The sequence below is a fragment of the Littorina saxatilis genome, linkage group LG1 (assembly GCF_037325665.1).
Source record: "Littorina saxatilis isolate snail1 linkage group LG1, US_GU_Lsax_2.0, whole genome shotgun sequence".
In the NCBI taxonomy this organism is placed as follows: Eukaryota; Metazoa; Mollusca; class Gastropoda; order Littorinimorpha; family Littorinidae; genus Littorina; species Littorina saxatilis.
Window position 1 is genome coordinate 109,639,537 of NC_090245.1, and position 15,822 is coordinate 109,655,358.

Consider the following 15,822-nt stretch of genomic DNA (forward strand, 5'->3'; position numbering starts at 1 on the left):
GTGACCATCATTTGACCGTCATGTGACTATCATGTGACTATCATACCTGTGCTTGCTGTTCCCTGCCCTCCAGTTCGGGTATCTCCACAAACTGATCATCATGTGACTATCATACCTGTGCTTGCTGTTCCCTGCCCTCCAGTTCGGGTATCTCCACATACTGATCATCATGTGACTATCATGTGACTATCATGTGACTATCATACCTGTGCTTGCTGTTCCCCGCCCTCCATTTCAGGTATCCAGACCTGTTTACCCTAAACCCGAGGCAAGAGTACTTTCCCAAAAAGTTGAGTGTATTTTTCAAAAAGTTGGTGTACTTTGCAAGCAAAGCCATATGGGCTAGGGAAAATGTACGCGTGGGTGCAAACGTGTTTGTGTAAGAATAGCATGTCTTGTGAACACCTTCAGAATTTAACTCCTTCCAATACAACAGGAATAAAACAATTTTATTTACCTGTCAGTTTATAGCATTATCATAATAACCAGTGTCTTCCAAACAGATTGATAATGAAAAGATGAAGTTCGTGAAATAACATCTGCGGTTGACAGTGGCAAGTTCATTTTTACAATCATCTCAGAAAACATTGCTTCAGCGCGGACTAAAGCCTTTTCTTCTGGCAGGATTTGTTTTGCGGGAATTCAATTTTCATTCAATTCAATGCCCGTCACTCCTGTCAGGGTATGGGCCGCCAACAACAGCTCTCCAGAGTCCTCTGTCCTGGGCCATCTTTTCTATCTGACTCCAGGTGTAGCCCATCTTTCTGGTGTCGGCCTCCAGGTCGCGTCGCCAGGTGTTTCTTGGACGGCCTCTCTTTCGCTTGCCCTGGGGGTTCCACCTCAGCGCTTGTCTGGTGATGTTGGTTGATGGTTTGCGGAGGGTGTGTCCAATCCATCCCCATCTCCTTTTCCTGATTAGTTCTTCTGCCGGAAGTTGGCAGGTCCTTTCCCAAAGGTCGGCATTGCTGATGGTTTCGGGCCAGCGGATCTTGAGGACCCTCCTGAGGCAGCTGTTGATGAAGGTCTGGACTTTTCTGATGGTAGTCTTGGTCGTTCTCCAGGTCTCTGCTCCGTATAGTAACACCGACTTTACGTTAGAGTTGAACAGTCGGATTTTCGTGGTTTGAACTTCATAATTCCTTGGCAGCAACCTTGTCCAGGTAAGTTTTGGAACTGCAGTGTCGTTCGATGTCATATTTCCCAGCATGGGCAACGGAGAAATCTGATTTACAATACTTGCAGTGTGCATGACTTTTTCCCATAGTAGACTCCTGACAATTCCTGGCTCTTTCTTATATTTCTCCAAGAAAATCTACTGCTTCTGCTGTTTAGACTTGGTACAGTCATCCAAAACTGGCACATTTTTCCGCTTCATTTTGCCACGATTGTCCAGACGATCGCACATGCCAACAACTGAACAAGGTTTCCACAGCTGAAGACTCGCTGTCATGGTTATCTCCATTCGACCGAAACCGGTATCAGTTGTACCATTCCGTAATCAGCACACCAACAACGGAAAACGTATTCTAGACTTTTTCTTAGGCGTATTTTGTGCGTGTGTCGCGTATTTTCGTACCGATAATAATTTGGCGTACAAAATACGCCCAAATTGTACTGGTAAACAGGTCTGGGTATCTCCACGTACTGATCATCATGTGACTATCATGTGACTATCATACCTGTGCTTGCTGTTCCCCGCCCTCCAGTTCGGGTATCTCCACGTACTGGTCCCTCCTCTGGTACTGTTTCTGCAGCAGGCGGTCAGTCTCTTCGTCCGTGTCCGAGTCTGTGGACACAATGTATACTGGCATAGAACACGTTACAAATGGGGTCCACACTTTTCACTGGCATAGAACACGTTACAAATGGGGTCCACACTTTTCACTGGCATAGAACACGTTAGAAATGGGGTCCACACTTTTCACTGTCAGGACAGAACTCACATTATCACAACACTGAGAATGATGTGAACCTGAGTGCATGGTGACACGATACGTCAGGCTGCCACACAGCAAAGCAGTCCCAATCTGAAGGCACAATCTGCTTTGTAACAAGAAAAGCATTGTGTGACTCAGCTTCGCCATACCTAGCATTTATCGGAAACAGAAGACCTGCTGCTCTGACTCAAAAGTGACAATTTTATACTTTTTGATCCGAACTCAACCCTACTGTGACCAGTGGGTCATGTCAAGATAAAACCCTTGAAGAGTGCAACATTTTAAAACTTCAGCTTCAAAAACATCTGAGATAACCTCAACGTTACATTTTTTGTCTATGGACACATGGCCACTTATACGAACGAAGACTGCTCATTATCAAGACTCATTGATTACTCAGGTTGGTCAAAAACAAATCGACTGTTTCAATGTAATAATTTGACCTGATGGGATTGGAAGCGTGTGAAAGAGGAATAACTCATACTCAGTGCCACCAAAAGAGATTTATTGGACAATTTGGGCATGCGCAGTGGGGCACAGAGGGTCAAATAACATAATACTCAATGCCACCAAAAGAGATTTATTGGACAATTTGGGCATGCGCAGTGGGGCACAGAGGGTCAAATAACATAATACTCAGTGCCACCAAAAGAGATTTATTGGACAATTTGGGCATGCGCAGTGGGGCACAGAGGGTCAAATAACATAATACTCAATGCAATAACAACATTTTTCTTTTCAAAATGAGCATTTTAAACATGTATTTCAAAAAGGACTGCAACTATTACCATGCGCTACACCGGCTCACATCATTCAGACTGGTATCCAGTGAAGAGACAATTCATTTCATTTCCAAGATCACAAAAAGGTCTACGCAAGGCAATTCAAACACGAAAAAAACATATCACCCAAATTTAGAAACTGAATAATATATGACTTTGCAAATTCACACTCTACTTTCAAATTTAAATCCAACATGCAATGTGATTTCTGTCAACACTTCAGCCATACAGCACTTTCAGGGTGTATTTGGTAAATAAGCTCATTCTTTCTCGGCCAGGAAGAGGGATGGAATGCATACTGAATTGGATTTGTAAAAAGGGAGAAAGAATGGGGGCGGTAGTGAGTTTACAAAACAAAAAGAAGACAAACATGCATTCAAACAAAACCACAGCCAGGCGGACTTTGGCTGCCATGCAGGTAAATCACCAGCTGCCATGCAGGTAAATCACCAGCTGCCATGCAGGTAAATCACCAGCTGCCATGCAGGTAAATCACCAGCTGCCATGCAGGTAAATCACCAGCTGCCATGCAGGTAAATCACCAGCTGCCATGCAGGTAAATCACCAGCTGCCATGCAGGTAAATCACCAGCTGCCATGCAGGTAAATCACCAGCTGCCATGCAGGTAAATCACCAGCTGCCAGTATGACAACTAACTGAAAGTGTCAAACCATGCGCCACTGACAATCCAGCCTCAAGCCAAAAGACCATTCAGTGTGACAACTAACTGAACGTGTCAACCCATGCGCCTCTGTCAATCCAGCGTCAAGCCAAAGGACCATTCAGTGAGGATGAGAAAGGCCGGGGGAAAGGGAGAGATGCAACGCATGCAAAATGCAACAGCTACCAATAACACTCTCGCCTTCACTAACTCTCATCAAGTACTGTTTGACCGGGATGACTTTATTTCCCTCAATTGTCTCAAAACATTCTTAATAGACTTTCAGCAACTGAGGCAGAGTATTTGGAAACAAGTCGCGTAAGGCGAAATTACATTTAGTCAAGCTGTCGAACTAACAGAATGAAACTGAACTCACTGCATTTTTACAGCAAGAGCGTATACTCGTAGCATCGTCAGTCCATCGCTCGATGCAAAGGCAGTGAAATTGACAAGAAGAGCGGGGTAGTAGTTCTTTATCTCCATTCTTTTTAACTTTCTGAGCGTGTTTTTAATCCAAACATATCACATCTATATGTTTTTGGAATCAGGAACCCACAAGGAATAAGATGAAATTGTTTTTAAATCGATTTCGGAAATTTTATTTTGATAATAATTTTTATATTTTTAATTTTCAGAGCTTTGTTTTTAATCCGAATATAACATATTTATATGTTTTTGGAATCAGAAAATGATGAAGAATAAGATGAACGTAAATTTGGATCGTTTTAAAAACAAATTATTTTTTTTACAATTTTCAGATTTTTAATGACCAAAGTCATTAATTAATGTTTAAGCCACCAAGCTGAAATGCAATACCGAAGTCCGGCCTTCGTCGAAGATTGCTTGGCCAAAAATTCAATCAATTTGATTGAAAAATGAGGGTGTGACAGTGCCGCCTCAACTTTTACAAAAAGCCGGATATGACGTCATCAAAGGTATTTATCGGAAAAAAGAAAAAAACGTCCGGGGATATCATTCCCAGGAACTCTCATGTCAAATTTCATAAAGATCGGTCCAGTAGTTAGGTCTGAATCGCTCTACACACACACACGCACAGACAGACAGACAGACAGACAGACAGACAGACAGACACACACACACACATACACCACGACCCTCGTCTCGATTCCCCCTCTACGTTAAAACATTTAGTCAAAACTTGACTAAATGTAAAAAAGGAGAAAAAAAAGAAGATTGTTTAGCTTTAAGCCAAATGAAGAGAGAAAGGCAGAACTTTGTCCCTACAGCTTACTGCTAACACTTGACACCTCTCAATACACCTGACACAGCTAAGAAATTGTGTGAAGATGTGCAGCAGACACCAGAACCACTGCCTGCATCAGAGGATTAGATTCTATCCCCCCCCCACCCCCCGGCGATTGTTGTATGTGAAAATTCCTTGCCAAGAACTAATGCAAAGCAAAAACTGGGAGATTTAGGGCTGACTGTGAAATGCAAGCAACACAACTCAGAAAACTGCCAGAAAAAAATGTGATCTTTCCTAAATCAGTGAAAACATAAACCAAGGCTTTTGCTTTCAGTGAATTTTTAAAACCTACAGGTTTTCTGAAAAAGGCAAAAACTGCAGACAACCCTAATTCACCAATGGCAGGTGGACGCAATAAAAAGTAACTGAATTAAACATCAACCCTCAGTGATCCTCCTGTCTCTCAGCTGCTGTGTGTATATATATACAGAGAACAACATGAAGCAAGGGTAGGGCAGTCAAATGACAATTAGTCAAATCAGTCAGCTTTAAATGAGCACAGCAAACAGTGACACTTTCTGCCCCTTTAAATGAGCACAGCAAACAGTGACACTTTCTGCCCCTTTTAATTATTTCAACAAAGGAGGGTAAAATGTTTTTTGAACAGACCATGTTCAGAGATAACTCCGTCAGGGGTTTCATGTGCTGTGGAAGAGTTGCGCCCCTTACAGTGAGGCAAGCACAGCACAAGATCAGCCAAGGCAAGCGATGAATAACAATCTTTGACAGTTTGCGCTCCACTTGATGACACCTTGTCTTTCACAAACATCTTGACTGGAGGTCGCTATTCACTGCCACTATGATCGCTTACCTCCCCTGATCACTGGCCACATGCTTGCCTCACTCTTTGGAAGGGGCATAACTCTTTTTCTTTCCAACACATGTTGACTGGAGCTCCCTTTTCACTGCCACCATCATCGCTTGCCTCCCCTGATCAGTGACCACATGTTTGCCTCGCTGTACGGAAGGGGCACAACTCTTCCACAGCTGATAAAAAATCCTGACAAAGTTATTTCTGGAACTGGTCTCTAACAGAAAAATAGCATGGCTAAGCATAGTATGCGGATGACACAAATAAAATAATACTTGAACCAAACACTTGTGCAGCAAACAAATAAATACCTCAGCTAACCAACCCCCTCTGAAAAAGTCCTCCCTTCTCCTGTCAGCAATCATGTTGACTCCACAGATCTGTTGAGGCTGTTACACGGGACAAGACCAGCCCTCCACTGGGACACATTCCAACCATCAACACCCTGGCTGCTCTCTCTGCAGAGGGGGCATTTTTTCTCATGAACTAATTTCTAAATGGACACTTGTGGCAATCTGTGAATTCAGTTCATCAAACAATTGTCATTGTGCACAGGAATCAGTGATGAGTTTAGGTATTTGTCCAAGAGGAGGGCTGTTCTAATCCCATGTAAATGCCGGACCAGATGCCAGATGGTGAGCCAAAGTGTTTGCACGGGAAGGAGCGTGCCTTTGCCTGCCATCCAGTGAGACTGAGCGTTGAGTGAGTGAGGAGAACCAAGGAGCATTGTGAGAGAGGGGAGAAGAGAAATTGAAAGTAGCATCACTGACTATCATAGATAACGGACAAAACAAAAACAGGTACCTCCGGGCTGCTGGCGCACATACGACACTTGGCTCAGCGGTTCGGCATCACTCGCATTTTCCTCTGACGAGTATGTGGGATCTGAATTTTGTCTGTGATTGTTAACATGATTGGAGCCAGCGCGCCCATTGGCACTGACACTAGCGCCATTGCTGCGGTCTCGAACCTTGCCAGACGCCCCGTGATCTAATGAATCGTCTTTGCGCAGCGGGGCATATTTTTTGCCTTTGTTACGTCGGGTGTATCGCATTGCCACGCTTTCCTCACCCTCGTCATCCGAATCATAACCTACAGAACAAAAAGCATGCACAAAACATGGTCAAAACAAGCATGCAACTCAAAATACAAAATAAAAGAAACAGAAAGGGACGAGACACACTCTGTCTAGGACCAGACGAGACAGGGCCAAGAGAACTCACACTTAAAACAAGACGCGACTTGCTCAACAAATGGGAATAAACAAATCTCAGCTACTTTCCCAAAACAGACCAATCAGATGCAAATGCATTCATACTACTCTATAAAATGACAAACTTTCAATTGCAATCGTACGTACTACTCTATGAAATGACAAACTTTCAAATGCAATCGTACTACTCTATGAAATGACAGACTTTCGAATGCATTCATACTTCTCCAGAATATAACATTTTCAAACACACATTCTCAAACCATGGCACATTAGAATTAAGAGCTGAATCAACGAAAAAATATTGTAACAGCTACATTTTCATCTTGATGAAACAGCTACATTTTCATCTTGATGTAACAGCTACATTTTCATCTTGATGAAACGAGAAGGGAATGAAACCATGTCTTAACTTTCCAGGTTACTTTGACATCATGACTTTCAATGAAATTTGTGATAATAGAAATGACAGGATAAAGTCTTTTTTTGTTGCTTGTGCTCCAGACGGTAAGAAAAACAAGGAAGAATCATTAGCTGGCTGGAAAAAAGAACTAGCTCAGCTTTTTGCAAATTATACACTTGGGGTTTTTTCCAAGCAATTTTAACCATTAGCAATACCACTGCTTTATCTTAGTAAATAAATGCCTTATGGAACAGAATGAATGAGAAATGTTGTGAAAAACTAAATTCAGCCAGACACAAACACACACCAGCTGTATTTCACATGAACCAAATTCAGTACAAGAAATAAAATTCAATCAAATCCAATGGAATCAACACAAGGCATAATCTGCAACTGTTGACACCAGAAAGTGTCAAGTATCACTTATCATCTGACTCTACTTTAACCAATTGTGTTCGTGTCTTTGATCGCGGCATTACAGCCTGTTGTACTATACTCGATACACTACAAAGGAATTTATGGCAAAGACGAAAAACTACATGCGACAAATTTTATATTCATAGCAAAAAAAAAATTGGGGAAGAAATGGGAGAGCAAAACCAAATTTCTAAGAACTGTACCTAAACGAAATGACCAAAGCACACCAAAACATTGCGTAAAAAGACGGTTGAAATAAAAACAGGATTACTTAAATACACGTATCTCAACAAAACGACCAAAGCACACATCAATCTTTAACACAGTGACAGGGAATACAAACAGGATAACTTACCAACAAGAATACAAACAGGATAACTTACCAACAAGAATACAAACAGGATAACTTACCAACAAGAATACAAACAGGATAACTTACCAACAAGAATACAAACAGGATAACTTACCAACAAGAATACAAACAGGATAACTTACCAACAAGAATACAAACTGGATAACTTACCAACAAGAATACAGTTCCTAAACAGTTCCTATCTTTACTCCAGAAACCCAGCACTTGATACATGGGACATCTATGAACTTTGTTCTTGTTGCTGCGATCTCTCTTACGTACAGCTCTAGATATATAAATCTTTAATGGGACAAGGACAGAACAGCAAAGCTTATGCTGCTACTTACCTGTTCATGGTCAACAAAAGAATGCTCTTCTGCATACTAATACACTTTTTGTTTTAACTGCTTCTAAAATGAATGATTAGGGTTTTTCAGCAAAATAAACAACATCTGGCATGCAATAAACATGACACAGAGAAGCCAGAATTGGGCAGCATACCGCACAACAAAGTTTGACTAGATCAAAAAGTGAAGTAAATGTTTTCGTCATGCTTTAGTCAGTACCTCGAGGCCTCCTTTCACCCTCCTCACACAGCTCTGACTGCAGAGGGTCAGTGTCCTGAAGGTCAGGGTCATGATCATAGAGGTCAAGGCCATGATCCTGATGGACAAGGCCATGATCCTGATGGACAAGGTCATGATCCTGATGGACAAGGTCATGATCCTGAGGGGCAAGGTCATGATCCTCAGGGTCAAGGTCATGATCCTCAGGGTCAATGTCATTATCCTGGGGTTCAAGGTCATGATCCTGAGGTTCAAGGTCATGGTGTTCATGATCAGGGTCAGAGACAGAGGCTGACACACTGTCACCCTCCACTGAAAACAAGGACACAACAGTCAGTGCACGTGCAGCATGCTAAACACGGGTGTGACAACAACAGGGGGAATGGTGAAACAATAACAAACAACAACAATACTTTGTAACATTTCTTGTTAAACAGAAGATAAAGAAAAGAAAATGACAGTTGTCATAATGAATGACATCAAATCTAAACAACAATGTTACAATATATATTAGGAGAAGAAATGAAAAGGCCTGTTTGCATGTAAATGATGTGGTTCTTCTTCTATCACTATCACTTTCTAGACCCCACACAGCATCAATGTGGTTTGAACAACTTTTAAAGCCATGTCATGGAACACTTTTACAGCCATGAAAGTTTTTACAGCCATTTCAGCAAACTTGCCTCAGAAAATAAATCCTAAAAAAATCTTTGCACAGCAGCAAAGACAAAATGCACTGCGCATCATTTTAAATTTTCTGAGCAGCTGGCTAACAAGACTCAGCCACTTGCAAGTACTGGAGAAAAGTGCTGCATCATGGAACCTTAAACAAAACGCATTCCTGCTTATCTACAGCTATGTTCAGACTCGCACATCCAAACACTGGATGATTCTAACGTGAGTTCCAAGAGTGACAGTGCACATTATGAACACTCTTCTGTGTAGAAAAAAATAGCTTCAAGCTAGAACTGCTGTTGAGAGGTCCACTTGTAACATTGTGACAAAGTCAACAGTGGCATCAGTGCACCCTCACCACAATAATGGGGTTGTTGGGTGGGGATCTGGTCTGAACATGGCTCAGTATTGATTTATCCCCCGATTGCCAGGCTCAAACACTTGCACAGTCATACAGCAAATAGGATGGGATGAAGCCGTATGCACAGGTGTGCTACTGGGGACATGCTAGTAGTAGCATCTCAACCAAACGTGGAGATTCATACTTTCTGTAAATGTCAGAATTGGAGAATACTGAACTGAAAGCACAAGAAATGAACATATATATAATAAAGAAGCTAGCTGTGCATGACCTAACAAACTCTATACCCTCAACTTTCTTGCCTCTAATTTACTGACTTTCACTTTAAACTCCAGATGTAAAGAGTTGACGCAAAAAGCTGAATAAAACACATGTTCTATCCTCTCGACTTTCTTGTCCCTAAAGTAATGACTATTACTTCACACTCTGGGTGTCAAGTGCTGATATAAACACTGGCTACAACACAGACATGTATAAAGTAAAGCCAGGCCTTCGGTTGAGGTGCACATCAAGTGCAGTACAAACAAGTCGCGTAAGGCGAAAATACAACATTTAGTCAAGTAGCTGTCGAACTCACAGAATGAAACTGAACGCAATGCAACGCAGCAAGACCGTATACTCGTAGCATCGTCAGTCCACCGCTCATGGCAAAGGCAGTGAAATTGACAAGAAGAGCGGGGTAGTAGTTGCGCTGAGAAGGATAGCACGCTTTTCTGTACCTCTCTTCGTTTTAACTTTCTGAGCGTGTTTTCAATCCAAACATATCATATCTATATGTTTTTGGAATCAGGAACCGACAAGGAATAAGATGAAAGTGTTTTTAAATTGATTTCGAAAATTTAATTTTGATCATAATTTTTTTATGTTTAATTTTCAGAACTTGTTTTTAATCCAAATATAACATATTTATATGTTTTTGGAATCAGAAAATGATGAAGAATAAGATGAACGTAAATTTGGATCGAATAAATTTTTTTTACAATTTTCAGATTTTTAATGACCAAAGTCATTAATTAATTTTTAAGCCACCAAGCTGAAATGCAATACCGAAGTCCGGGCTTTGTCGGAGATTACTTGACCAAAATTTCAACCAATTTGGTTGAAAAATGAGAGCGTGACAGTGCCGCCTCAACTTTCACGAAAAGCCGGATATGACGTCATCAAAGACATTTATCAAAAAAATGAAAAAAACGTCTGAGGATATCATACCCAGGAACTCTCATGTCAAATTTCATAAAGATTGGTCCAGTAGTTTAGTCTGAATCGCTCTACACACACACACAGACAGACAGACAGACACACACACACACACACACACACATACACCACGACCCTCGTCTCGATTCCCCCCTCTATGTTAAAACATTTAGTCAAAACTTGACTAAATGTAATAAAATAAAGACAGTGAGATCAAACCATGGTTAAATGAAATACAGTGGATCCCCCTTTTTAATGAAGACCCCTCAATGTAAGACTTCCTCCTTTTTATAAGCCAGTCCTTTCTCCCATGTTCTCTTCATAACCTGTGTCAACTGACCTCCCTTTAAAGACTCCCTCCATTTCAAGACCTGGTTTTCTCACATTTCCGAAGGAGCGTTCCACTTTAACACTATTGTGACTAGCATTGCCAAGGCGTTAACGTCCTGCCTGCCCAAGCTTGCCACCAAGAAACTTCCCAAAAAACAGTAACTGTAAAGAAATCTGTCTAGCAAGCTTGAATTAAGTCCAATCACCACCAAATTTTGTGTACTAATTAAAAAATGGATGCCCAGTTCAGTCGTGCTATTTATAAGTTTGTCACGCGATTTGTTTTAGCAAAGGGGGGGGTGAAAGGGGGATAATTTGTGTTTTTTAACGTTTTTTTGTGTGTGTTTTCTTTTCCACTGCTTTTTTAAAAGTTATTTTTTAACAGAAAGTATTATAAATAATTTTATAACCAAACAAGGTGTAAAACCTATGAATTAGCTGAAATATTGTTAAAATTCTACACAGAAATAAGGAGACAGTACAAAGAAAAAAACAAGCAAATCCCGCATTCACTCACAGCATCCTGACTCAAATGAAACAAAACTGTGACACTCACCAAATGATGTCTAGGTAATCCATATTGAATATAAGTCACATTTTTACAACAAAGTCCCAACTGTACACCTATGAACATTTCCAAAAGGATTAGGAGGCTCCAGCCATCCATTGTTATCAATGCTGCCACGCCCCCCTTGCAACTACACGATTCTGTATCCATGCAGTACCACCCTAACACGTGTAGTTTGCCGACTCATACTAGCAACAACAGGACTGTTTCTTCCTCAATATCACTGCTATTATCGCTTTCTTGAGGCGAAAACAACACGTCGGAATCATGATCTACAGGATCCTCAAGATCCAACATCCGGAGAATCTCCTCCCGTGACAAGGCTCGCCTTCGATTCATTTTTTTTGTTCGAAAAAACCACTCAAATCTTCTCTAATTTGCACATGGCTGAAGAGCAAGTCACGTGTATCAAGGGAAACAACTCAATTTATTGCAAGCTTCAAAAACCGGGAAGCAATCACGAGTCGTGTACCTTGTATGTCTGTTACTCAAATAGTCACTTCCCGTCCGTGGGCGTGTCAGCGCTGTTACTAATTTAGTCACCTCCCGTCGCGAAAGTGTTAACACACTAACAGTGGACGACAGACCTTCTCAAGAATATCACACAAATGTTGTTCGAATCCAATGTGACATCAAAGCTTGAGAGCTCAAATACTAATGGCTGATATTGAACTTCCTCTTATGTTTGCATCCTTCTCGTTTGTCTTCTTTACTTCCACAATGACAGTGGGTCTAAACCAGCAGTTACCTCCCTTCTCTGTGTCCTTGCACCTGGTCAATTAGCCAGTACAGTGGAACCTCCCTTTAAGTCCCTCCCCCATTTAAGACTCCCTCCCTTTGAAGAAGCGGTTTTCACAGACTTTCTGTTTGTAACCTCTGTAATTGCAAATTTAACCCCATTTTAAGACTCCCTCTTTTTTAGACCTGATTTTGTAATGTGGGCAGTTTACCATAGTCAATCTTATGGCTTCTCACAGCAGTAACACAAGGGGAAATCTTTAATGAAATATGACTTTATCACCAATAATGGCAACATAACTAAATAACAATTGTGAACAAAAAATCAGTACGGTTAGAAACAACAAGTATAACCTAGAAGAAACCAACAAAAACTGACAATAAAAGAAGCGTACTCACACTGACACAAAGGATATGGTATGAAAAGTGACACAAAGGATATGGTATGAAAAGTGACACAAAAACAGGAAAAGCCAAGTATGGTGATGAAACAAGGAAGCGAAGAAGACGAGTGTGAGAGTTGACACCGACACCAGTGATCACCTTTATCACCTCGGGGTTGCTGCTTCTCCTCCTGCTGGCGTTCGATCTCGTCCCGAACACGACGCATCTCTTCTTGCCGATCCAGTCGCTCAATGGGCGGGTTGTCTCTGTCAAGAGCACAAAATGATTCTCTTAATGACACGGAATCAAACACCAAGAGCGGTTATTATGTTTATGAAACAACTGTCTCCAACAACACAAAATGATACTTGTAATGACACAGAATCAAACACCAAAAGCGGTTATTATGTTTATGAAACAACTGTCTCCAACAACACAAAATGCTTCTCTTAATGACGTGGAATCAAACACCAAGAGCGGTTATTATGTTTATGAAACAACTGTCTCCAACAACACAAAATGATACTTGTAATGACACAGAATCAAACACCAAAAGCGGTTATTATGTTTATGAAACAACTGTCTCCAACAACACAAAATGCTTCTCTTAATGACACAGAATCAAACACCAAGAGAGGTTATAATGTTTATGAAATGAGTGTGTCTGTCAACAGCACAAAATGCTTCTGAAAAGCAAGAGAAGTTACCTCTGTGGAATGTTTTACATAATAATCGACAAAATAAAGCATTCACAAGAACTTTGACCTAAAAGTCTTTAAACTGAACAAACAAGAGACATAACAGGCAAAACCTGATGGTAAAATGGTACTGTGACTAATCTCTCAATTTTTGCCCCTTCCAAACTGGACGAAGCAAAAACACTATGGGTTTTCTTTTCCTTATTCTCCTTTTTTTATTCAAAGTGAGTCAAACTTTGTTTTGTTGCAGACACATAAAGCTAGCTCCTCTCAATGTAACTGATCAGCTGTTTTGTTATAAACACTATGACAACGTAGCACACCACAGATATGCTGTAAAAGATGAATAAATCTCTGATATTTTTATAAGGCCACAAATGCTTGTGTTCATCCCAAGTTTCTCTATCTTTTATTTTCAGTCACTACACTCAATGATTTGCATCAACCAAGCCACATCCACACTTCTTCCCATCCTGTCTTCACTAACTACCCACACAGCCACTTCATTGCCCTACACACTCACATGACTACTGTGTTGACATTTAAAGCAGAATGAGCAAACAAAGCTTGCCTCCAATGATAACTTCTACTGGCCAAAGAAACCATCAAAACATGCATCAGCATCATCACATGGAATGGCGCATGGCAGTTTAACATCAGCAGTGCTGTTCCAGGGACATTACTGCAATTTTCATCAAGCTCTCAGCAAAAAAAGCTTTTAGCAAGATGACTGTTTTCAGGAAACATTTGAACTCAACTACTTTAGTTTATGAAAATCAGCCGTGCATGCAGTCTTTGGGACATGTGCCTGGTGCAGCCACTCATTGTGTGTCATCTCAAACCTACTGACCACTATGCACCCAGAATAATGTTAACTCTTCTTCCATCTCAAATCTACTGACCACTATGCACCCAGAATAATGTTAACTCTTCTTCCATCTCAAATCTACTGACCACTATGCACCCAGAAGAATGTTAACTCTTCTTCCATCTCAAACCTACTGACCACTATGCACCCAGAAGAATGTTAACTCTTCTTCCATCTCAAACCTACTGACCACTATGCACCCAGAAGAATGTTAACTCTTCTTCCATCTCAAACCTACTGACCACTATGCACCAAGAAGAATGTTAACTCTTCTTCCATCTCAAACCTACTGACCACTATGCACCCAGAAGAATGTTAACTCTTCTTCCATCTCAAACCTACTGACCACTATGCACCAAGAAGAATGTTAACTCTTCTTCCATCTCAAACCTACTGACCACTATGCACCCAGAAGAATGTTAACTCTTCTTCCATCTTAAACCTACTGACCACTATGCACCCAGAAGAATGTTAACTCTTCTTCCATCTTAAACCTACTGACCACTATGCACCCAGAAGAATGTTAACTCTTCTTCCATTTCAAATCTACTGACCACTATGCACCCAGAAGAATGTTAACTCTTCTTCCATCTCAAACCTACTGACCACTATGCACCAAGAAGAATGTTAACTCTTCTTCCATCTTCACTATGCACCCAGAAGAATGTTAACTCTTCTTCCATCTCAAATCTACTGACCACTATGCACCCAGAAGAATGTTAACTCTTCTTCCATCTCAAATCTACTGACCACTATGCACCCAGAAGAATGTTAACTCTTCTTCCATCTCAAATCTACTGACCACTATGCACCCAGAAGAATGTTAACTCTTCTTCCATCTCAAATCTACTGACCACTATGCACCCAGAAGAATGTTAACTCTTCTTCCATCTCAAATCTACTGACCACTATGCACCCAGAAGAATGTTAACTCTTCTTCCATCTCAAATCTACTGACCACTATGCACCCAGAAGAATGTTAACTCTTCTTCCATCTCAAATCTACTGACCACTATGCACCCAGAAGAATGTTAACTCTTCTTCCATCTCAAATCTACTGACCACTATGCACCAAGAAGAATGTTAACTCTTCTTCCAACTCAAATCTACTGACCACTATGCACCCAGAAGAATGTGAACTCTTCTTCTTTTTCTGTGTTCATGGGTGAAACTCACACGTACAGTCGTGTTTTTTTTTTATGTGTATGACCATTTTTACCCCTCCATTTAGGCAGCCATACGCCACTTTCGAGGGAGAATCTCAACTCAAGAAATGCAAACTGGTAAGGTATCCTCGCAGCTAATCACAGTCTTCTTTTTTAACGGGCTAGAGATGATCTGATTCGAACATTATCCTGATCAATACCATCTCAAATGAAAATGAAAATGACACAAAGTAATTTTTCCAATCAGCAGAATTTAAAATTGTCTTTAAACCACAGTGTAACCGAAACAGACAAACAAACAAAGAAAGGCACGCACACATACATACATGTGCTAACACACATACACACTGAGACATTATTATCACATCTTGCAAGCTGCTTTGACAAATGTCACATCACTTTGCCCTACAAACTCTTAGTAAAAAAAA

At 40.8% G+C, this 15,822-nt stretch overlaps 1 protein-coding gene across 3 annotated transcripts in view; it reads right to left on the reverse strand.

Annotated features, from left to right (window-relative positions):
* The window catches only part of LOC138949824 (uncharacterized), a 209,577-nt gene that overhangs the window by 174,837 nt on the left and 18,918 nt on the right, over positions 1–15,822 (reverse strand). For 2 of the 3 annotated variants that reach the window (XM_070321613.1, XM_070321603.1), the window contains exons 4-7: positions 12,822–12,928; positions 8,410–8,721; positions 6,263–6,550; positions 1,680–1,786 (exon numbers count right to left, since the gene is read on the reverse strand). In XM_070321613.1, the coding sequence (XP_070177714.1) occupies positions 1,680–1,786; positions 6,263–6,550; positions 8,410–8,721; positions 12,822–12,928 (814 nt within the window). The remainder of the gene's footprint in view (positions 1–1,679; positions 1,787–6,262; positions 6,551–8,409; positions 8,722–12,821; positions 12,929–15,822) is intronic. The other variant, XM_070321607.1, reaches the window with a different exon arrangement.